The 22,756-nt window shown below is 33.5% G+C and overlaps 3 protein-coding genes across 3 annotated transcripts in view; 2 read left to right on the top strand and 1 right to left on the bottom strand.

Moving 5' to 3' along the window:
- The window catches only part of LOC132732499 (histone-lysine N-methyltransferase EZH2-like), a 39,486-nt gene extending 28,250 nt beyond the window's left edge, over positions 1-11,236 (top strand). Inside the window, 8 exon segments of the mRNA XM_060718933.1 lie at positions 494-642; positions 1,272-1,375; positions 2,117-2,289; positions 5,573-5,748; positions 7,486-7,581; positions 8,322-8,403; positions 8,717-8,882; positions 10,432-11,236. Of these exon segments, the coding sequence (XP_060574916.1) occupies positions 494-642; positions 1,272-1,375; positions 2,117-2,289; positions 5,573-5,748; positions 7,486-7,581; positions 8,322-8,403; positions 8,717-8,882; positions 10,432-10,492 (1,007 nt within the window). The 3' untranslated portion in view covers positions 10,493-11,236.
- Positions 11,237-12,929: 1,693 nt separating this feature from the next.
- LOC132732502 (complement C1q tumor necrosis factor-related protein 2-like) lies at positions 12,930-14,966 on the top strand. Its single transcript, XM_060718938.1, has 2 exons — positions 12,930-13,208; positions 14,488-14,966. Exons 1-2 carry the CDS (start codon positions 13,001-13,003, stop codon positions 14,916-14,918), a joined length of 639 nt encoding a protein of 212 aa, XP_060574921.1. The 5' UTR covers positions 12,930-13,000; the 3' UTR covers positions 14,919-14,966.
- A 512-nt stretch (positions 14,967-15,478) lies between these two features.
- LOC132732503 (uncharacterized) lies at positions 15,479-20,713 on the bottom strand. The gene is made up of 4 exons (XM_060718939.1): positions 20,580-20,713; positions 19,212-19,338; positions 18,053-18,183; positions 15,479-16,738 (listed from the first exon to the last, which is right to left on the bottom strand). Exons 1-4 carry the CDS (start codon positions 20,626-20,628, stop codon positions 16,548-16,550), a joined length of 498 nt encoding a protein of 165 aa, XP_060574922.1. The 5' UTR covers positions 20,629-20,713; the 3' UTR covers positions 15,479-16,547.
- Positions 20,714-22,756: the final 2,043 nt, after the last annotated feature.

Below are 22,756 nucleotides of genomic sequence, written 5' to 3'. Positions count from 1 at the left end.
TGGTTAAGGTCTTTGATTTCAAACCACTTGGCCGCTACAGCTGTGGGTTCTGGACTTTGGATTCTTTCATCCAGCTAGCTTACAGAATGTTGGTGGTTCTACTTCAGTGCCAGTTCAAAAGAGCACCTGTGGTCTTACTCCACCAGTAAAGCTGAAAAATCATCATATGAACTATACTGCTTGGTGTGACGTAAAACAACCAAAAAATAACAATAAAAATGAATTATCTTTACAAAAGAAACAAGAAATTAATTTGATTCTTTTCACATTTTGGCAGACAGTGCCACAAGTAGAATTTAACTCAAACAAGTTTAACTTTTGACTTATACTGACATTTACCATTATTCTTACAAGGTTGAACAGGTCAAACAGAAGAGCTATCCTGGATCTTCTTGATCTTATGCAAAAAGTTTTACCTTCCCCATTCCTATAAAGTACATACTGTAAAGCAGTGATATTCACATATTAAAGTTAGTCATGATTTTTTTGACAGGTTTGGATTTGAAGTACCCTATGAAGAGTAAGAAGATTGTGAAAGAGTGGACAGGAGCTGAAGAATCTTTGTTCCGTGTACTGGCTGAGATGTATAGAACAAACTATTGTGCAATAGCCAAACTACTGTGGAATAAAAACTGTAAACAGGTAAATAAATAGTTTGTGCAAAAATATAATGTATATAATGCAGCACATAACTTCAATTGCAAAAAAGAACACTGACACTTTTTAAAGGAAGGCTTTTTTAGCACTGAAAGTAGTTCTGAATTTGAAAGGTTAATGCATAAAAACCTTCTTTACATATACCAGTTGGGGATCACCAAATCCAAAATTGAATTAAAGACAAGCATACATAGAACAGTAGTGTACATTTCAGGCAATTTTGATACCCCCTTGCAAGGAACTCAATAAGGAAAGTCAACATAATCTGAAATACACAAACTAGCTCTTTATTTTGGAGAGGAACCAAAAACGTTTATGTGAAAAGGAATATTTTTGATGTGAAAAGTACATAGTATTACTCTTTCACTATTAAATTATATAACATTGTCAGTTGGTAAAGTTGTTGGATTTAAATCCTCACCTACCAAGATCAGGATGGTTGTCCTTTGACCAGCTTGGTGTCAGAGTTGAGCCAAAAGAAACTACAGAAGCAGATATATAATTTGGTATGTTAAATTTGTTGTATGTGGACATATACCATTTTCATGTCATATAACCCTAAAATTTGCAAAATAATAATATAAAACATTGTTTTTTTTTATTGGTTTAATCAGGTATACGAGTTCGCTTTAAAGGAGATGATGCATCTACCTGATATTGACAGCGAGGATAATGAGAAAACGCCACCTAGGAAAATTAAATCTAAAAAAAGACCAACGTAAGTAAAAAAGTTTGTGGCCTTTGTAGGAATATTTGTCTGATCGTGATTATTTCTGATCAAGTTATGCCATTGCTAAATAATTTACATTTATTTGAATATCTCACAATGAAAATGAAACCTAAAATATTGATGGAAGTCACAAACCAAGCTTATTTGATCAAGTTTCAATCAGTCTTCACTGTATTTTGACAAAGCCTATTTTTTTACTTTTGGAAAAAAAAAAAGCCTGATTATGGTACATGTATTAATTGGTATTTAGATGTTTTCATTTTGTATTTTTAGTAGACTACGTATGGGAAATGTTGCTTTCTAAATTTTAAGCTCACATCCTAGTTTACTCCAATGTAATGAAACTTCACAAAAATGGTCCTCTTCAAAAATTTGGCCTATCAACTAGAAATAAAAACAAGCCTTTGATTATACTCAAATGGAATGATCCTTGAGTGTTTCTCTACAATAAGCTATGATTTTCTGCTCAATATGAAAGATATAAATATAAGCTTTAAAACATATCTCTGGATTTTTTTTTAAATACTTTTTTTAGATATTTTTCTTTTTTGAATACATTTTTATTCAGGATTAAAAAAAGGAATGAACTGACTATAGTTATACTACCTGCATGTAAGTGCTTTTAAAAATTTAATTTTAGATGTTGAACAGGTCTAGCAATACTATAAAACCTTTTCGCTGAAGTATCTTTAGCTAGATACTGTCATAATGATAATATTTGATTTACAGAAGTAAAGTTTGGGCATTACATTCAAAGCGAGTACAGATGAAGAAGGACAGTAACATTAAGACAGTGTCAAACTATGTACCATGTGATCATCCGGGCATGAGATGTGATGATACTTGTCAGTGTGTGATGGCACAAAATTTCTGTGAAAAGTTTTGTCAATGCAGTGATGAATGTAAGTCTATAAAACAGTGGTAAAACTTGAACAATATTGTATTGATACACTAACAGTGCGGTCAGATTCTGATTATAAGAAATGATCCAGGGCCCTCAGTTCATGAATTTTGGTGCTGAAACCTTCACAATATTCTATTGAAATTTGCTTTTTATGCCACCGCAGCATCTGCGATGCGGTGGCATATAGCGATTCACCTGTGTGTTTGTTTGTGTGTGTGTGTGTGTGTTATATAGATTATATAGTGAACTTAAAAAATCTTCTTGTAAAAAACCACTAGTCCAATTTCAACCAAACTTGGCAGGATTGTTCCTTGGGTGAAGGCCTTCCAAAGTTGTTCAAAGAATTTCATTCCATGCAGAATTCTGGTTGCCATGGCAACCAAAAGGAACTATAAGAATAAATTTAAAAAATCTTCTTGTAAAGACCCAAAAGGCCTAGAGCTTAGATATTTTGCATAAGGCATTGTCTGGTAGACCTCTACCAAGATTGTTTAAATTATATCCCTGGGGTCCAAATCGGCCCCGCCCCGGGGGTCATTGATTTTCACTATATGTACATATAGTAAAAACTTAAAATACCTTCTTGTCTGAAGGTACCAGGCTTAGAGGTTTGATATTTGGTATGTGTTATTATCTATAGGTACTCTACCAAAGTTGTTCAAATTTTGCCTCTAGTGTCAAAATTAGCCCTGCCCCGGGGGTCATAGGTTTTCCTCATATGTATATAGCAAAAACTTAAAAAATCATCTTCTCTAAATTGACAAAGGCTAGAGGTTAGATACTTGGCATGAAACATTTTGTAGTGGACCTCAACCAAGACTGTTCAAATTATAGCCCTGTGGTCAAAATTGCCCCTGCCCCGGGGCCATTGATTTTCATTTTGTACATAATATTATTGTAAAAACTTAAAATTTCTTTTTTTCTGAAGGTACAAGGCTTAGAGCTTTGATATTTGGTGTATAATATCATCTGTAAATCCTCTACCAAAGTTGTTAAAAGTTTGCCTCTAGTGTCAAAACTAGCCCTGCCCCGGGGTCATAGGTTTTCCTTACATGTATATAGTAAAAACTTTAAAAAAATCACCTTCTCGAATTGACAAAGGCTAGAGGTGAGACATTTTGCAGTAAACATTGTGTAGTGAACCTTTAGCAAGATTATTCAAATTAAAGCCCTTGGGTCAAAACAAAAAAAATGTGTTCCTACATTACTATTTTAGTGTTGTATTTATGCGGTGGCATAGCATTTTTAACCAGGTTTTCAATTTTGAAAATCCTGGTTATTAGATTGGGGTATGGCGGGCGGATGGGCGGATGGGCGGATGGGCGGCTGGGCGGATGGGCGGATGGGCGGGCGTCAAACGAAATTGTGTCCGCTCTGTAACTCTTCAACCCTTTGAAGAATTTTGATGAAACTTCAGACAAATGTTTACCACATCAAGATGACGTGCAGAACGCATGTTCCGCATGGCTGGCTCCAAGGTCAAGGTCACAGTGACATTAACATTGAAAATCCTGTCCGCTCTGTAACTCTTCAACCCTTTGAAGAATTTTGATGAAACTTCAGACAAATGTTTACCACATCAAGATGACGTGCAGAACGCATGTTCCGCATGGCTGGCTCCAAGGTCAAGGTCACAGTGACATTAACATTGAAAATCCTGTCCGCTCTGTAACTCTTCAACCCTTTGAAGAATTTTGATGAAACTTCAGACAAATGTTTACCACATCAAGATGACGTGCAGAACGCATGTTCCGCATGGCTGGCTCCAAGGTCAAGGTCACAGTGACATTAACATTGAAAATCCTGTCCGCTCTGTAACTCTTCAACCCTTTGAAGAATTTTGATGAAACTTCAGACAAATGTTTACCACATCAAGATGACGTGCAGAACGCATGTTCCGCATGGCTGGCTCCAAGGTCAAGGTCACAGTGACATTAACATTGAAAATCCTGTCCGCTCTGTAACTCTTCAACCCTTTGAAGAATTTTGATGAAACTTCAGACAAATGTTTACCACATCAAGATGACGTGCAGAACGCATGTTCCGCATGGCTGGCTCCAAGGTCAAGGTCACAGTGACATTAACATTGAAAATCCTGTCCGCTCTGTAACTCTTCAACCCTTTGAAGAATTTTGATGAAACTTCAGACAAATGTTTACCACATCAAGATGACGTGCAGAACGCATGTTCCGCATGGCTGGCTCCAAGGTCAAGGTCACAGTGACATTAACATTGAAAATCCTGTCCGCTCTGTAACTCTTCAACCCTTTGAAGAATTTTGATGAAACTTCAGACAAATGTTTACCACATCAAGATGACGTGCAGAACGCATGTTCCGCATGGCTGGCTCCAAGGTCAAGGTCACAGTGACATTAACATTGAAAAATCCTGTTTACATGATTTTAACTTGATTTGGCAGTCAAAGGTCATATCATCTTTGGAGGTAATTTAAAAAAGATATGATATATTTATTTCATGTCTACTTTGTAACTTGTTTTTCATTATACAGAATTATCAATATAATTATAGTGAACAAATTCTTCTGTGCTGAACTCGTCCTACATTTCTCAACGGATTTTGTTCAAACTTTCACAGAAGCTTTGTCATCAAGCACCCTGGCACATATTGTCGGGGTTTTGTGATTGGATAGTTTTTGACCTAATTATGGCCCTTTGTTTTTTTCCTTATACATAATATTATAGTGAACACTTCTTCAGTGGCAATTCCTCCTACATTATTCATGTTTTACATTGCACATATATACATTGTTTGTTGCTTGTATTTGTATTTCAAATACAACATATTTATCTACAATGGTGATAATTGAAAACCTGGTTTCATGGCATTGCCATGTTTCTTGTTTACAAATGCAATCTTGTTTGCTAAATAAAATACAAAATATTGATTAGCATGAGTTTTTTAGTATGTTGGTAGGAATAATTCTTTGGTATGTGCACATACATACTAAAGAATTATTCCTACCAACATACTAAGATGAAATTCATGAATTTTGGTGCTGAAACTTTCACAATATTTTACTGAAATTTGTATGTGCAGCAAAAATTGCCTGAAATTGCCACTACAAAAAAAAAAAAAATAGAAATGGAATGAAAATTCCCCCTTGTACAGGCAGGTACGGTTCCCCCAAAGATAGAGAATTTTATGATTAAAAATGTAAATCAATATGAAGGTATTGAAATGCTCTCACCCATAACCTGTTGTAACCAACCCTGTGACTATGAATGAGGGTAAAGTGTTAAAGGATAACTGTGTTGTTTCAGGTCAGAATCGTTTCCCTGGTTGTAGATGTAAGGCTCAGTGTAACACTAAACAATGTCCATGTTTCCTGGCGGTGAGAGAATGTGACCCAGATCTTTGTCAACCTTGTGGTGCCGACCAGTTTGATACTGATAAAATTTCGTGCAAAAATGTTAATGTTCAACGAAATCTAAAAAAGGTACTTGTTAAATAGCATTCTTCATAGTATCTTAAGTACTGTAAAATAATTAATAGTTGTGGTTTATACGGAACGGTTAATTGACAAATTTAATTTCCACCAAAATAAACATTGAAATTTCATTGGGCCCGTTGTAAGATTATTTTGCATCACATTTTACCTTTTGGAAAGACAAACCGGTCCACGAATTTAAGAACTCATGAAAATGTTTTTTGTGAAATTTCATGCCCGTGAAAGAAAGTGAATTCACAGTACAGGTTTCAAAAAAAAAATAAAAAATTACAGTACTCAAAAGAAGAAAAAATGAACATGAACTTGATGAATCAGTTTGATTGACTATTATTTTAATGTTCAATTATTTTTGAGAAATAATGAAGGTTTTGAGTTTTAAGCTCACCTTTCACAAAGTGACATTGTGAGCTTTTATGATCGCTTTTCGTCCGGCATCTGTCCGTCCGTAAACTTTTACTTTAAACAACATCTCCTCATACACCGCTATGCCAATTTCATCCAAACTTCACAGGAATGTTCCTTTGGTAGTCAACATTAAAAATTGTTCAAAGAATTTAATTCCAAGCAGAACTCTGGTTGCCATGGCAACCAAAAGAAAAAACCTTAAAATATCTTCTGTTAGAAAACCCAAAGAGCTAGAGCTTAAATATTTGGCATGAAACATCATCCAGTCAGTGTCTACCAAGTTTATTCAAATAAATGCCCTAGGGTCAAAATTGGCCCGGCCCCGGGGGTCATTGATTTTCCTAATTTGTATATAGTAAAAACTTAAAAAATCTTCTTTTAAAAAGCCAAAATAGCTAGAGCTTAGATATTAAGCATGAAACATCTTCAAGTGGGTGTCTACCAACTTTGCCCTTGGGTCAAAATTGGCCCACCTCAATGGGTCATTGTTTTTCCCTTTATGTATATAGTAAAAACTTAAAAAATCTTCTTTTAAAAAACCCTAAGAGCTAGAGCTAAGATATTTAGCATGAAACATCTTTTAATGGGTGTCTACCATTTTTGTTCAAATAAGGGCCCTGGGGTTAAAATTGGCCCCGCCCTGGGGATCATTGATTTTCCTTATATGTATATAGTAAAAACTTAAAAAATCTTCTTTTAAAAAGCCCAAATAGCTAGAGCTTAGATATTAAGCATGAAACATCTTCTAGTGGGTGTCTACCAAGTTTGTTCAAATAAAATCCCTGGGGTCAAAATTGGCCCTGCCCCAGGGGGTCATTGTTTTTCCCTTTATGTATATAGTAAAAACTTAAAAAATCTTCTTTTAAAAAACCTTAAGAGCTACAGCTAAGATATTTAGCATGAAACATCTTCTAATGGGTGTCTACCATATTTGTTCAAATAAGGGCCCTGGGGTTTAAATTGGCCCCGCCCCTGGGATCATTAATTTTCCTTATACATGTATGTATATAGTAAAAACTTAAAAAATCTTTTAAAAGAACCCAAAAAGCTAGAGTTTAGATATTAAGCATGAACTATCTTATAGTGAGTGACTACCTAGTTTGTTGCCTGGGGACAAAATGAAATCATTTCAACATATATGAAAGTAAATGACAAGTAATTAATGGAAATAATCAGTGTATCGTTGATAATTGTCATCCGATATCAATATATCTTGGAAATGCTTCAACAGCTCTAATATTATTTCACTACATCAGTACCATTTGTAAGAACCAATTAGTACTGTAAGTTTGATAACAAATATTGGTACTTTAATTTCAGCACTTACTGTTAGCACCTTCAGATGTAGCTGGTTGGGGAATATTCTTGAAGGAGTCGTGTGAAAAAAATGAGTTTATATCAGAGTATTGTGGTGAGGTATGTAATCCTTGTGCTAAATCCTCATTTCAGCTCAATTACTAAGGATTTATTTTTTCACACAGTCTCAAAAGTGTGGTTGAAATTTATATGGTGTTGATGCTCGAAGCCAGAGAGACCTTGTATGTAAAAACTATTTCTCCTCTTTATCTAAAGAAACATTTTAGCAACAGCCTTTAATCATTTGATCAGCAGCTTTCAAAGGGGCTGAAGTGGTAGGATGGTTACGGTTGTTTATATCAAATCGCTTGCCTCGACTGTTGTGGGGAAACTATCAAGTTAGCTGATGGAATGTCAGTGATTCAACTCTGGTCTTGAAAAGAAGAGATTTCTCAAAAACACCAGGAACAAACTAATGAGACTTCAACTCTTGCAAGCATATTGTGAAAGTTATCTTTCTGACTAAGAAAATGTTAAGAATTTTATTTAAGAGGTCATCAGACCTCTCCACAGTGTTTAGAATGATTGCTGGCGGCATATACCATTTGCTCCTGTAATACATCGAAACACCTCGCCAATTAGAGCTTATCTGATGATTGACAGAAGTAGCCTCAATAACAAAACTATTCTGTCTATTTATTAAACATTTTTTTAATTAAACAAATCTTTCATGGCTGCAGAAAAACTTTTGAGCATGCTTCATTTTAAAGAAGCAAAATTTATTAGTACTGGAATATCTCAGAAATTTACTTGAAGCTTTATACATGTATATATAGATATAAGGTATATTTATGTTACAGATTATATCACAGGATGAGGCAGATAGACGAGGCAAGGTCTATGATAAATACATGTGTAGTTTCCTCTTCAATCTTAACAATGGTAAGTTTTGTCATTGTTGTATCTTAATATTGTTTCAAATCTTGGCATCTGAAATGTGCTTTAAGAGTTTCATTCAATTAATATAATGCATTAATATAATTGTAGTGTCCGCTGGACAAGTGGACAAGCATGGGTAGAGTGATTTAACAACGCAGTCGTTCGGTTTCTAAATCTATTTACTAATGATACTACAGAGAGGTGATGCCAGGTAAATTTAGGCGGGGCTTATCAGCTAGTGGCTTATACTAGCTGACAATAGCGAGTCAATATATTGCTATAATCCATTGTACAAAAGTCCAATTGTATATTGCAGATTTTGTGGTTGATGCAACACGTAAAGGAAACAAGATCCGGTTTGCTAACCATTCAGTCAATCCAAATTGTTATGCTAAGGTAATGATGGTGAATGGAGATCACAGAATTGGAATCTTTGCTAAACGACCTATACAATCAGGGGAGGAACTTTTCTTTGATTACAGGTATGTTTGTCTTTTGGGATATTGTAATCAGTTCTTGTCATAAGTTTATCTTAAAATATCATCATGTCTTATTAATGATTCTAAACCACCAGCCCAAATGTGGAAGCTGTCCATTTAGCTTAAATGTGAGAGCATCAGATTGTAATCCAGAGTTCCCTGGTTCTCTTGAAAATTGAGTGTAATGGTCATTTGTCTCTCACTGCTGATTCAGAAATCATGTGGGCAAGTAGTTGGTCACTTGCTAAGAAATTGGTAATTACTGATTAGTTATCCAGAAAAGCTGGTTATGCGGACAAATTGCCAAATATTTACACCAAAAAAAAAAGACTCAATAAAAAAAAAGTGTTGAAATCAACATAAAAACTCTACAAACAAGATGTGATTAAACAATACAAGAAAGGATTTAAAGGTCCTTTAAAAAAAAAATCAAAATTTTCTGTTTGTTGAACAAGATGGTGTACAGAGTTCCTGAAGAGCCTTTCACTAATCTTACAGCAGTTAGTGTTATGGTGCCATAGAATTATATCCCATCTTGAGTAGCATTTACACTATTGGGAGGTGAAGCAATGTACTGTAAATTTCTGCTTGAGGAAATGGGCAGATATTAGATCCCATTCATTTCATTTAAGCTTGACTATACGAAGTATATGGAGAGCTGTCCTACTAGCCCCGGCGTCCGCGTTAAAGTTTTGGTGCAGTAAAATATTTTTCACTATAACTTTGTCATTTCTTAAGGTATCAAGTTCAAACTTCAAATATATGTTCCTAATCATCAACCACATCTTATGTGACAAGGTTCATAACTCTAGCACCAATATTTTCAGATTTATCTCCCCTTGAGCTTATAATTTTTCTTAAAAAATATTATGTTATTTTTTACTATAAATTTTTAGTTTTAAAGGTATCTTCCTCAAACTTCAAATACTTATTCCTTATCATTACATTTTATGTAACAAGGTTCATAACTCTTGAAGCAATATTTACAGATTTATCTCTCTTTGAACTTAGGATTTTCTATTAGAAATATTATAACTTCTTTACTTTTTAAGGTATCTACTTCAAACTTCAAATATATATTTCTTATCATTACACACAATCATGTTGTGTGACAAGTTTCAGAACTCTAGCGTGACTATTTCCAGAATTATTCCCCTTGATCTTGGAATTTATGTTAATTTTATTATTATTATGTTATTTTTTTACTATAACTTAATACATAATTATACATAATTGATTTTTTTCATAGTTTTGTCTTCCTTACTGCCTCCAGTATTTTATTAGTCGAGCTTCGCAGTCTCCTGTTACAGCTCTTGTTTATTCACAAATTGTAGTGATCAAGAGGACACACTACTGTTCAAAAACTGAAACTCTTTCAGTAACCTTGTTTATATGGAGTAATGGACCACTAACCATCAAACATAATTCTCACCATTCTTTATAGGTTGTCTATAAAGATAAAACATATTAACTGTCTCTGGGGCAAAAAACTAACCTTTAGCTCATATTGGTGTTCTTCCAAAAATAAAATATATTTTTGTTTTATTTGTAGATATGGACCAACAGAACAACTAAGATTTGTGGGTATAGAAAGGGATGTAGAGATGATCTGATTGCTAGACTGTAGACTGTTGTTTTGAAATTTGGATGTACTCAAATTCTGTTGGAATCTCAAACATGTAGATTCTCAGTTGGTGATTGAACTATTCTATCAAAGAGCTGTAATAAAAGTCTCTGGTTCTGTACATTATTGATGGACGTTTCAGAAGTAGTGTTTGTTTTAGTAAATGGACACAGTCTAAGATAACAAACCTGATTTGAACATTCAATATCTTTTGATACAATTACTTCAAGAATATTGCGAAATTAGTTTTAAAACCAGACAAACAAACTTTTCACCTTTCACCAAAGACAATTTTATTTTTATTTGTATAGTATTTTGATGCTGCCTAAAAAGTTACTCTGTTTTCCAGCTATCATATCCACTTTGTGTCAAGAACATTTATGAATTCAGTGATAGATTTTTTACATTTAACAAAAAAGTAAAACAAAAGTTGTATTGTCTTTATCGTCTGCATAAGTATTTTAATTTGCTGCAATGTTTTACACATTATCTAAGAAAAAGACTAGATTTTGATATAAGGTGCCACTGGTTTGTAAGTTTGTGAATTCCTTCTGTTACTAAGGATTTGAAAGAAAAAAACAATTGTAAGGCAAAGCTGTGATGATGCTCAGTGTCAAAGTGCCTGTATAGCAACTGTGAAAAGAAAAGTAGCTTGAAATAATGAAATGAAATTTATGCTTGTACATTTTCAGTTTCCTTGGAAATTTGTAAATGTTAATAAATTAGTGTTACTAATTCGAGTTTCTTTATACTTCCTTTGCAAATATTAAGGTTACAGTCTCATATGCTTGAAGTGACATGCCCATCTAAGAGTAAATAGTGAGTATTCAGGTGAAATTAAAGTATATAAAGTTATATATATATATATGCTGCAAAAATCATTGTTTGAATATTAAAAAGAATACTTCCAAAGTGCTTGTATGAAATAAATATGGTAGTAAATTGCAAATTACACATGCACGAAAACATTGCTAAAGGGATAAATTCCTACTTAAAATAGCAGAATAATATTTTGTTTTGGAACATTTTATTCTGTTTTGTGCAATATTCATATGTGTGCTTAATAACAGAGGCATTCTATGTAACAATTCTTGGGGAATTGACCATAGGATTATGGAACCAATATAATTTTAATGTTGATAAACATAAGATATAGCTTTATACCCTTTAAAATAACTTCAAATAATGTTCAATTTATAAAAAAAGGATTGGGGTAGTCTTTACATTATATCCTAAACATTTGTGAATATCAATTATTGTTCAATACTCATTAAAATAGTCAATCATTTGAAATGTTTAACTGAATTATCTCAGCTCGACAGTGACAAAATGAGCATAATGTTGCTTTAATTAACTGATGCAATAGATATAGATTCGTATACATTGACAGTCGTGAAAAGAAAAACAAATTTTTCCTGTACATACTTTGTGTTTCTTTTACCTTTCTTTATTAATGGGTAATTTTTGTTATGCAATCTTATATAGAAGAGAGGCTGGATTTGTACACTTTTCATGATCAAATAACCAATGTAATGGAACAAGACATCGCTAAAGACCACGTGGTTTTCAATATTTTTTCTTAAAATATCTTTAGCACTATTAACCTTGACCCAAGTGACTGTTAGCTCACTCTGAAGTTAGGTTTGAGAACCACACAAGCCATGATCTTACAAAATATGACATACCTTGGTTAAAAAGCAAAAGGATGAAAAGTATTAAAAATTAAAATGATTTATTATGAAAGTAAGCATGTGGTATGATTAATTGACACTGCACTGTTTCTCACTGGTCTTTTTCAGTGTGTGAAGTTTTAATAAAACTTCCTCAATACTCCGCGAGTTTTTCTATGGATAAGCATTATTTAATATTATTTTTTTCCAACAAAGGCGTAGTCTGCTGCAACTATGATAAATAATTTCCATTTTCCCGCCAAAAAAGTCTAGTTTGTAACTTACTATTATGAGTTTCCAATAGAAGTGACCATGAGACAGATGCGCATTTGATGGACACCTTACAAATATTTGCGAATATTTCCAGATAAATAGCAAATTGCCTGGTTTAATTCCAGAGATTGGGGTGGGGGAGGGAGTCTACTCCACAACAGACGACATACTCTACGCACAAGACTAGCTTGAAGTCGAAACATTTTGACCAAATAAATCGTTTTTTACCCCAGAGATCGGTAGGGTCTTCACCACAGCAGACGTTATACTCTACGCACAAGACTAGCTCGAAATCGAAACATTTTGACGTACTTATTTTTTAGCTAACTTGGCAGCCCTTATAATACTAGTATGAATATTTCTACTAAAAAGTTCTTTCACAATTTGACGAAGCGGAAAGAATTGACATTGTGATCTCTGAACGATAAGAAACACACTATTCTTTAAAGATCAGTGCGTTAGTGTAAATTCTTATCTAAGGTCATGAAACATGTATATTTAAAGTTATTTAACATATTGTAGACACTAGATTTTTGTGAACAATACTAACAGTCATGGTAGCACGGTTTTTACTGATTGTCACATTGTTTGTGTCTACGATTGCACAGAATCAGCAAGGAACCACCGTGACACCTGTACGTTACGCTCTAATTCTGAACGAACTAGCCAAGGTCACATCAGGGCGGGCGGCGTTGCAAGCAAAAGTTGCCCAATATAAAGAAAACTACGACCTGCTTGTAAGAAAATCTGCTTCAGCTAAAGGTATGCTTTGTTTTCGTTTGCTAGTTTTATGAATAAGAAATTATTTTACAAATGTTTTATTTTCTAGCTCATGAGAGCAAATCGTACAGCTATTGGTGAAAAATAAAAATTAAACTTTTTAAAAGAAACATGGATAGATCGCCTCGTCCTAAGTACTTGGATACTATATATTTGAATGAAGATTTTTACATCATTCAAGAGTACCTTTTACCATACTTCATAAGTTACAAAAACTGTTCAAGGTTGATATTTTCTGAAAATGAAGATACTTTTATAAAAACAAGATTTGTATATGTTAGAGTTTAGATAGTCTAAACAAGTATTTGACCCTGGACTTCTAGCAAGGTAAACAGTCTGTAGCAAATGAGTGTCTATTTTTAAACTGATATTACAAAAAAAACAAGTCTTGATCAAATGTGTTGGCGAAACACGGGCTCTACATGAGGTGATTTATTTGAAAGTGAGATGTTGACAAGATCGGGGTACGCTTCCATTTTTTCACGACACATGTCATTAAAATGTTGAAATAATGTCACCTTTTTGGCACCTGTCTAAGAAACGAATCATTTATTCTGAAAGTACACACAACTTCTTAATTGATAATGAACTTTGTATTGATATAGCGATAAGTGTCACAACCTTAACGCGGTATAAAACTATATTGAATCATGTTATTTGTAACATAACCAAAATGTACCAAAGGTGATTATCGATAAAAAACTGTAGGTATCACGCTATTGAAAGAAGTTTGTCTACTAGAAAGTGCATCAGTTCTTAAAAAACACATTAACTGACATTTTTTTTAAGAAAGGACAATTTTAACTTGACCATTAATTTGTTCAAATTAGACATATTTATAGTAAGCCTTTCATAGTTTTGCAGTAAAAGTATTAAATATATTTTTAAGTCTTTATATCATCCACATGACAGTGTATATAACCCTAACAACTGTTTTGTAAAAATCAACTTGTCTTAAAACTAAGAATTTTTAAAATTGTTTATTGTTTGGCGTGTATTACTTCCCTTGATTATTACGATATACGCTTCAAAGAAGTTGTCTCCCTTACACCATATTGATCAATTACCTATACGGTATGAAGTATATTGTTACTGTTAATGTTGTTCATTTTAGGTGTGGCACGATGTATACGCTAGTTACTAGAGCAACATGTCAGTTAAAGTATGTTGAGACCAATTTGAATTTCACATAACGTGTTTTTACTTGATGACCATAAACGCTCGAGAGTTAAAGTTTTAAGCGCCTATATTTTGATTTCAGCTGCCTGTCGCTGTACCGGTGATTCTACAGTGGCTTTTACTGCCCATCTTGACAAAGACATCACTGTTCTTGGCGTTGATCAGCCGGTACCTTTCGATAATGTAACATTAAACGAAGGGAATGCTTACGATGCAAGGCACGCCCAGTTCCGAGCACCTTTTAATGGAACGTATCAGTTTTTTGCTTCTTTGACCAACAATGCAGGATACACGTTGGCTGCGTCATTCATGTTGAATGGTTCCCCAGTGATTAAAATACGCACTGCAAACGACAACCAATTTCACACCGCAACTAACGGTCTGTTGTTGCACATGCGCAAGGGTGATGACTTGTGGGTTCAGCACGCTCATTCAATCTCGGATTCAAACCGCTTATACCACGGAGAGGGTCTCTTAACGACGTTTTCTGGATATATTGTTAGCAAGGATTAAATTGTAAATACATTGGACCAGTAAAGTTATAAACAAACATTAAAAAAAGCTTTCATTTTTTTTAAATTAATGACTGGTATATAGATATATAACTTTTATCCAATTCTATAATTCACTTAAAGCGGATCCAGTGAGGATTGTGTAGACATGAAGGGGCTGGATTTTTTCCCGAGATCTTTATTCAATATAATGGGGACTAACTTGTGCACAATTTATCGGATCCGTTTTTTTTTAAAAATTGATGCAAAGTGATATAGAAATGAAAAGCGTTTTAACGCTTTTAACTTAAATTGGGTCAAGAATCGCACTAAATATGAATCTTCAATTTAAACCCGAGTATATTTTTCATATTTACACGTTTTAAGTGCACCAGTTGATTTATGTAAGATTTTCAAATTTTAGGCATTTGGACCTATATGGAGCTCCTTTAAAAAATACTCTGTAAGAGTGCAGCAGACGAGATTAGCAACTTTACTGTCAAAATGTCAAAGTTTATGTCTGAAAACATCCTCTTTTTTTGGGGGGGGGGGGGGGACAGCCCGACCATACCTAGCATAACCCTGCCGACCCAATAAGTATGACAACATAATTTACCGTTACAATGATTGAATTAAAAAAAAAACACTCAAACCAAACAATTAACAAATCAAAGGTGGAAGAAATGTTCGCCTCAAAGCATTTTAGAATGTGACTATGTTATTGCGTACTATAAACGTATCGCCACATATGGTTGATCGCATTGTACAGAATATATCTATTTCCATGAAATAAGTATAGTGTTACCGGTAACTTGTAAAAAAGCAACAGGGGTATGTACAAAAAAGCAAGTTGTAATTTTGCCTCAGTTTTCTTCTATACGATGTTGTCAACATATTTTTTATGAATTTCGTCAAAAAATTAATGGCCGATTAGGCGCACATTTCATGTTTCTTTTTAGTAATGTTACAGGTGCTTCAATTGATAAAGATATAATAAACACAATTGTAATAGCTTCAAAAATGTATACACTTGTATTTCTGTCAAAAGTTGAACAGATGGATACATAACGGCAAAGGTCGCAAATAGTTACAGTTCCTGTATAACTACCAAAAGCTTGTGGCTTGTGAAGCATTTTCGAACTGTTTGGACATTAACCATTTCTTGCTTCAACCTATTTTATATTTCTTCACGGTTAACAGTATGGTTAGTATACTTAATTTGCCAAGTACTGTTTATTCGAGCTGAGGCTTGCGGTATACTCCAGTTGATGTTGCAGTGAACTCTGAGTGTAGTCCGCGGCCTTCACCATTTTCAGAAATGTGTACAGATTAAAATAATTTACTTTTCTCCTTATATGTTTAACAATCCCCTGAGCATTTTATTTGGTGTATAACCAAAACGCACCTCTAAAATTCCGGAGCAAGATGACAGGCGCCCAGACACCCTAGAATTCGGCCTACCCGTAAATTTAAAGTAGGCTACACCCTTGTCTTGACGTTTTCTGCTCATGCCATATACGGTTTATACCAACGCATTATGGCTAGCGTTATAGTTTATGTAAGGTAATGTAATTTACTAGTTTTGATGGTGCACTCCGAGTGCAGTTGACACTTGTTTATATTGAAATCGTTTCTGTTATAGCTTGAACGCTCATTTTGATCTAAATGCTTTTAATCTAGGTGGATGAAGGTTTGATGGTGGTGGGTGGTTGGGTATAACGTCCTCTACTTTATTATGTCGGAATGGGTGTGTTATTTGTGGTGGTGGATGAAGCCTCGTCGGGTTATATACAAGTGGAGTTTGGCATGGCGGCGAAGGCAGCGGTATATCGTTGTACATTTCTGAAATGTAAAATGTGGGAATTAAATAGCCTCTTATTACGATATCAATCATGTCATAATAATTGTCTCTAGATGGACAATCTCTTTCTCTATTCACTAGTACATGAATGTCGATTCGTGTTAACTAAACATTTTACCTGCTGCTGCAGTTGGAAACGAGCATAATCGGAAGACAAATGTTTTAGTTTGGTGTGTCAAAGTATGAAGACAATCCATTAAAAATTAAACAGAAATAATGGCCAACGTTAAAGTTCCTCAACGGCATCGATGACCTGACTGTATCAAGAGTTTTCTCGAAAAGTCTAAGTAAAAGTAATAATTTTAGCTTGATTGAATTTGGCTTTTTGTTCATGTTTTACCTTGGACTGATTTAATAGATGATCAAACCATTTACATGTACATGAATGAATGAATGAATGAATGAATGAATGAATGAATGAATGAAAGATTGAATGAATGAATGAATGAATGAATGAATGAATGAATGAAAGAAAGAAAGAACGAAATAATGAATGAATGAATGAATGAATGAATATACATGTACTTTTTCACCAAAGGTAACTTGATAGTATAAATCCTATTTTCCTCGAGACCTTTGAACAATCATTTACACATAGATTTATTCAATTACATAAAACAAAATTAAATCAAACATCAAACAAGTATCAAAAGGATAAAATGTATTCAGGAAATTAATGCTATTATGATACATGAAAATGAACAAATTATATAAAGTCCCTACGACCGGTTGGTGTTCTTAGAGGGTACGGTTGGTGGTCTTAATAGAGGGTTTTTACTAGACTTTATTACATGCTTTTCGGTGGTTTATAGAAATATATCAGTGATATAAAACTGGTAATTTCACTGTTTGAAACAGTGAAATTACCACTTTGATAATTTCACTGTTTTGAATTTAAGCCCCTTACGTTGTTTCAGTGAAATACCAGCGTGTACAGTACTGGGTACCAACTTAATGACGTGACGTCGAAAATGACGTCACGTTGTATAATTATTTGGCGCGCTTTTCATTTAGTGTTAGATAAAAATGTCCTTTTTAACGTTTGTTTGCATATAATAAAAAGAAAATTTGTTAAGTTTAGTGTAAGATCGAAATATATTTCACCTCGTGGACACCAAAAGTTCACATTTCACTCGTGGCTGCGCCACTCGTGAAATATACCTTTTGGTGCTCACTCGGTGAAATATATTCCGATCTTACACTGAACTTAACAAATATCCTCTATTTAATATAATTTGATTTCCTATATTTTACTTTCTGTAGTTGTAAAGACTACAAATATATCATGTGTATACCTGCTGTAATTGTAGGAACCGGAATAGTTCTGTTCTTTTTCTTTTGATGAGTGCAACATACTCCTATTATCACGGCCACAAAAAGAATGAACAAAATGGATCCAAATACCCCAGCAAGTATTGGTATTGGTCTAAAAACAGTAAAAATAAAAAATGCAAAATGTATTTTGTACTATTTCGCGAGACCCCCGATCATAAATCTCGGATCTCAAATTTCAACACCTAAAATGCAAAGTTTAATTATCACCGATGTATGATTATTAGTCAACTTTGTGACTTTAAACATGCTTTTTTGTGTGTATAACGAGTTCTAGTAACTTTCGTTCATTAATCACTTTCGAGTCCGTGTTCTGTGCTGGAATCATATGAAAAAACTTGATCATAATATATCAGAAGGGCAGGAAACCTCAAACCTTGGGTTGACAGGACAGGTCCTCATTTATGAATTAACGAACGTTAAAAAGAGGTAAAGGTCCAAATGCATCAGAGAACATTACGTCTATAAATTATATCAAATATCTAAAGATCTAGCTAACGTCAATGTAACAAAATGAGATACAATCACGTGGTACAGACACGACAACAAAACTCTAGTTTCTGCTGATGTTTTTAGGACTAATGGATACATGAATCATTAAAAATTAAAGCATCTCGTGATATATAATTGCATCCCCACGACCACCTCTACAGGGCAACCATCTGTTTAGCAATCACCTTTTTACAACAACATTATAAAATCGTATACGTATACTTAAATACCGGTACTTGTGTTTTTCATCCGTTTCGTATACTTAAATACCGGAAATTTCTGTTTTGACCGTATACGTATACTAAAACATGTTTTGACCGTATACGTATATAAACTTAATACCGGTATTGTTTTGACGTATACGTATGCTTCAATGCCGGTATTTCTGTTTGATCCTATACGTATACTTAAATACCGATATTTATGTTTGATTCTATACGTATACTTAAATATCGGTATTTTTGTTTTGATCCTATACGTATACTTAAACCTGTTTTGACCGTATACGTTTATATACTTAATTAAGTAACGGTATTTCTGTTTTTACCGTATAAGTTTATATACTTAAATACTGGTATTTCTGTTTTGACCGTATACGTATACATACTTAGATACCTTGAAACTACTCACCCAACACAGCAGTGTCTGTTCTTAAAGTCACCACAACATCCATAGTTCTCGCACTGAAGATGGTTTGTGCGATCTTTTCTGCTTGTATCCAGGTAGTCACAATTTTCGTCAACACTTCGACATGTTTCTACAATATGTTAACATTAACTTAATTAAGTTTTGACTTTTCATTAGAATAAACTAGCCTTTGGTAAGCGCAGCGTATATTCAGCGTAATGAATACGCTGAAACCAATAAAGTTGATTGCTAGAAACAATTGCGAGTGGAATTTGAGCAAGATTAGATGTTGGCATATAACTTAAATAATTGCTAATATCTACAAACTGAAATTCGTTGTTGTGATTACCGGGGGTAAAACAAAAGATGAAGCTGTTGCAATATTGTCGGTGCTTATTCATATGGTGGCTTATTTGGTACATTGCGCGTTACGTTGTCGATAGCGACAACGCAACCTATATCGTTATCGCCTTTTCGCCTTGCCGCTAGCGACAACACGACAAAGCGCCAAACGGCGCGTTGCCAAGATGTCGTCTTATCGTCCTGTCTCTGGCGAACCACGCCAAACGGCGCGTTGTCTTGCGGTGCGTTGTCGCCCTGTCGCTTAGCTTATAAGCCAATCCTTCGATATGAACCGAGCGAGTATGTGACGTCGCGACAAAACGCCGCACGACAACGCGCCGTTTGGTGTACATTGTTAGCGACAGGCTTACATCAAGTAAAAACATGATGGCTTACATCAAGTAAGACATTGCAATGAAGAAAAATAACGACAAAGACTCTAGAAAAATAAATGTTTAAGACTCTGGGAAATAATAAATGGTTTAGACTCGGGAAATTTTAATTAGTTTAGACTTAAGAAATACTAGGAAATACTTAAATAATAGACAATCTTGACTCGAAAAATAATTTTGTTTTAGACTTGGCAAATAATGAGCAGTTTAGACTTTACATTTAAAAAGAATGCGCTCTTTCAACAAAGATACAATTACGTTTGCATTAGATGCGAATGTCACAAAACATTCCCACCCTCTTAAAATTTTCTTTAAAAATGTTGCTTATATTTCGTAAAATTCAATTCATAGCGAAATACTTAATAAAAGCAATTAAATTTTAAATATTGTTTTTCGTTTTACTATGAAATGCCAGAACCATTTAGTGATGTCTTTCATCCGTTAGTTAGGAAACACTTAAGTGTTATATTTTGTGAATTTTCACTTCTTTTTTTAACATGTTTGAAATGCAAAATACGGGAAAAAAAAAAGAAAAAAAAAGATTGTTTAATAGATCCACATATTCTACATGTTTAAAATAAAAAAGGATTAAATTCTGAAGCGCATTTTATTTTTATCTTAAGAATAATATACTTACGAAATAATAATACAGTCACAAGATATTTGCCGATTTTAAATTCCGCCATATGTATGGAAACACAAACTTGTGACCATTTTTCACAGTGAAAGGACAGTGATAAGATTGTGGAAAAGAAAACTATGAATGGTTTACGGCCGAACGTTTACACCGCTAATGTAAATTCATTAATCTGAGAGTTGCGTGACTATATTAGGCACAGTTTAATTCACTTAATGAACACTGTACGATAAAACGTGAGATAACATCAGTGTCTATCATAAAGGGTAGCTTTAAAACTGAAGATAGTCTTGTGTTTTGAATGAAACTGTTTGTTCAAATGTGACTTTCAGTAAAAATGCAACGTGATATTTTTTGATAGAACTGACTTCTGACATTTTGTATAAAAATTATGTTAAATCTCCCCTAATCTTAAATGCTCGTATAGCATGTGTTGATCTTTCGAAATTTTATTTCAACACAGTTTATACAAATCACCTTGCCTTGATTTAAATTATTTTTTGTATTTTTTTATGATTTTTTTCATTGTTAATGGGACTAAAAATGTGTATCTTTCTGTCCCAGATCGATCGCCCTCTTTTCATTATTTACTTTTTTTAACTCGATATATGAAGATGACACTAAGCTACAAAATTCAGTTAAAGATGGCCATGCCGAGAACTGATCATATTTCTTATTTAAATTTATCTCAAAGGCCGGTCATTTGGGGAATAGTATTCACTTACAACAGCATGGATACATTCTCCCACGTTAGACTATCTTTACTTTGGCATTTTTGTCCAGATGCACAAATGTTTCAGCTGTGGAAGTGCAAGTTTTTATTTTATTATCAAAACAACACCACAAAATTTAATGCTGGATCCAAATAAACCCCAAATTGTCAAAAAGATATACAAAAAGTAAAACATGGACATTTCTAGACAGATAAAGAAAGAAGAAAAATGTGTTGAGCAAAAAAGCGGATTTTTATGATTATACTTTATATTAAATTAATCTTGAATCAAACTTAAAATTGACTGAATTAACACTTATACTATTATCATGAAAAAGGGTATTTATCTATTTATAATCAAGACGAAGTGTTTGAATGTTGATCAAAAATGATTAAACAACGAGAAATTTAGCATAAACAAAATGTTCCTTATACATTTATACAATTCGTTTACAAGCAGCATTAAATAATGAGACCTATATCCTGAAAAGGATGCTAACTTATAAATAAGCAATTGACTGTTCAACGGACGTTTATAGGCTCTAATAACTACAACATATAGTAGCTAGTTGTTGATAGTAATTATTTTATTAAGGCAAGAAAACTATAAACAGTGTGTATTATGACGTGAAAAAAATTATATACACCATATTTATATAGAATATATATGCAACAGAAAATAAATGTATATATATATAGATGTAGATAATTATGTACTTGTATAAAAATGGCGAATGTGCTCAATAATACTAACAGTGCATGTGGTCGAATTTACAATGACAATATTAATATTACAACACACCAAAAATTGTAACTAAGATCAAACATCAGACGGTGCAGTTGATCTCTTACATTAAAAAAAAGAAAAAAAAGAAAAAAGAATAGTACAATTAGATGAGTGACAGTTACCATGTATTGTATATATATTTAGAAATTTACAAACATGTAGTATGTAACAAATTTACGAATGCACATCTGTTCACACTCTACCTATGAATGAAACTTATGCTTTATTCATAATTATTTACTTTCTATTTTTGAAAAACTTAACGATGTAAATCGTTAGATTACCCAAAGCTGAATAAACTTATATACTGATATACTTGCACTCGTGTCACGCTTACGGCGATTACGTTACCTGAAGGGAAAATAATTTCCTTCTAATTCGTTCCTTGTATTGATACCAGAAAGTATCTGGTAACATATAGAGTTCCAAATGTTAACACTTTAAATGATGCTTTTGACATGAATTATTTTTGTTTAAATGCCAGAATTTCCTAAAATTTCGCATTTGCCTTACAAATTCTGCTTCATGAAAGAAGTGTTCAAATCATGATTTGCTGATAATTAACCGATTTCGAGTTTAAAGCTGTACGCCCCCAGATGAGTCCAAATATTTTAAGGAAATCAATATTCAGAAACATGTACTAACATTTTAAGCAAGGTAAAATTCAAGATCCAAGAT

Source organism: Ruditapes philippinarum, unplaced genomic scaffold, assembly GCF_026571515.1.
Source record: "Ruditapes philippinarum isolate M1 unplaced genomic scaffold, ASM2657151v2 ctg3980_1_1_1_1, whole genome shotgun sequence".
Classification (NCBI taxonomy): Eukaryota; Metazoa; Mollusca; class Bivalvia; order Venerida; family Veneridae; genus Ruditapes; species Ruditapes philippinarum.
Note: the sequence above shows the minus strand (reverse complement) of the source record. Positions and strands in the feature narration are given on the sequence as shown.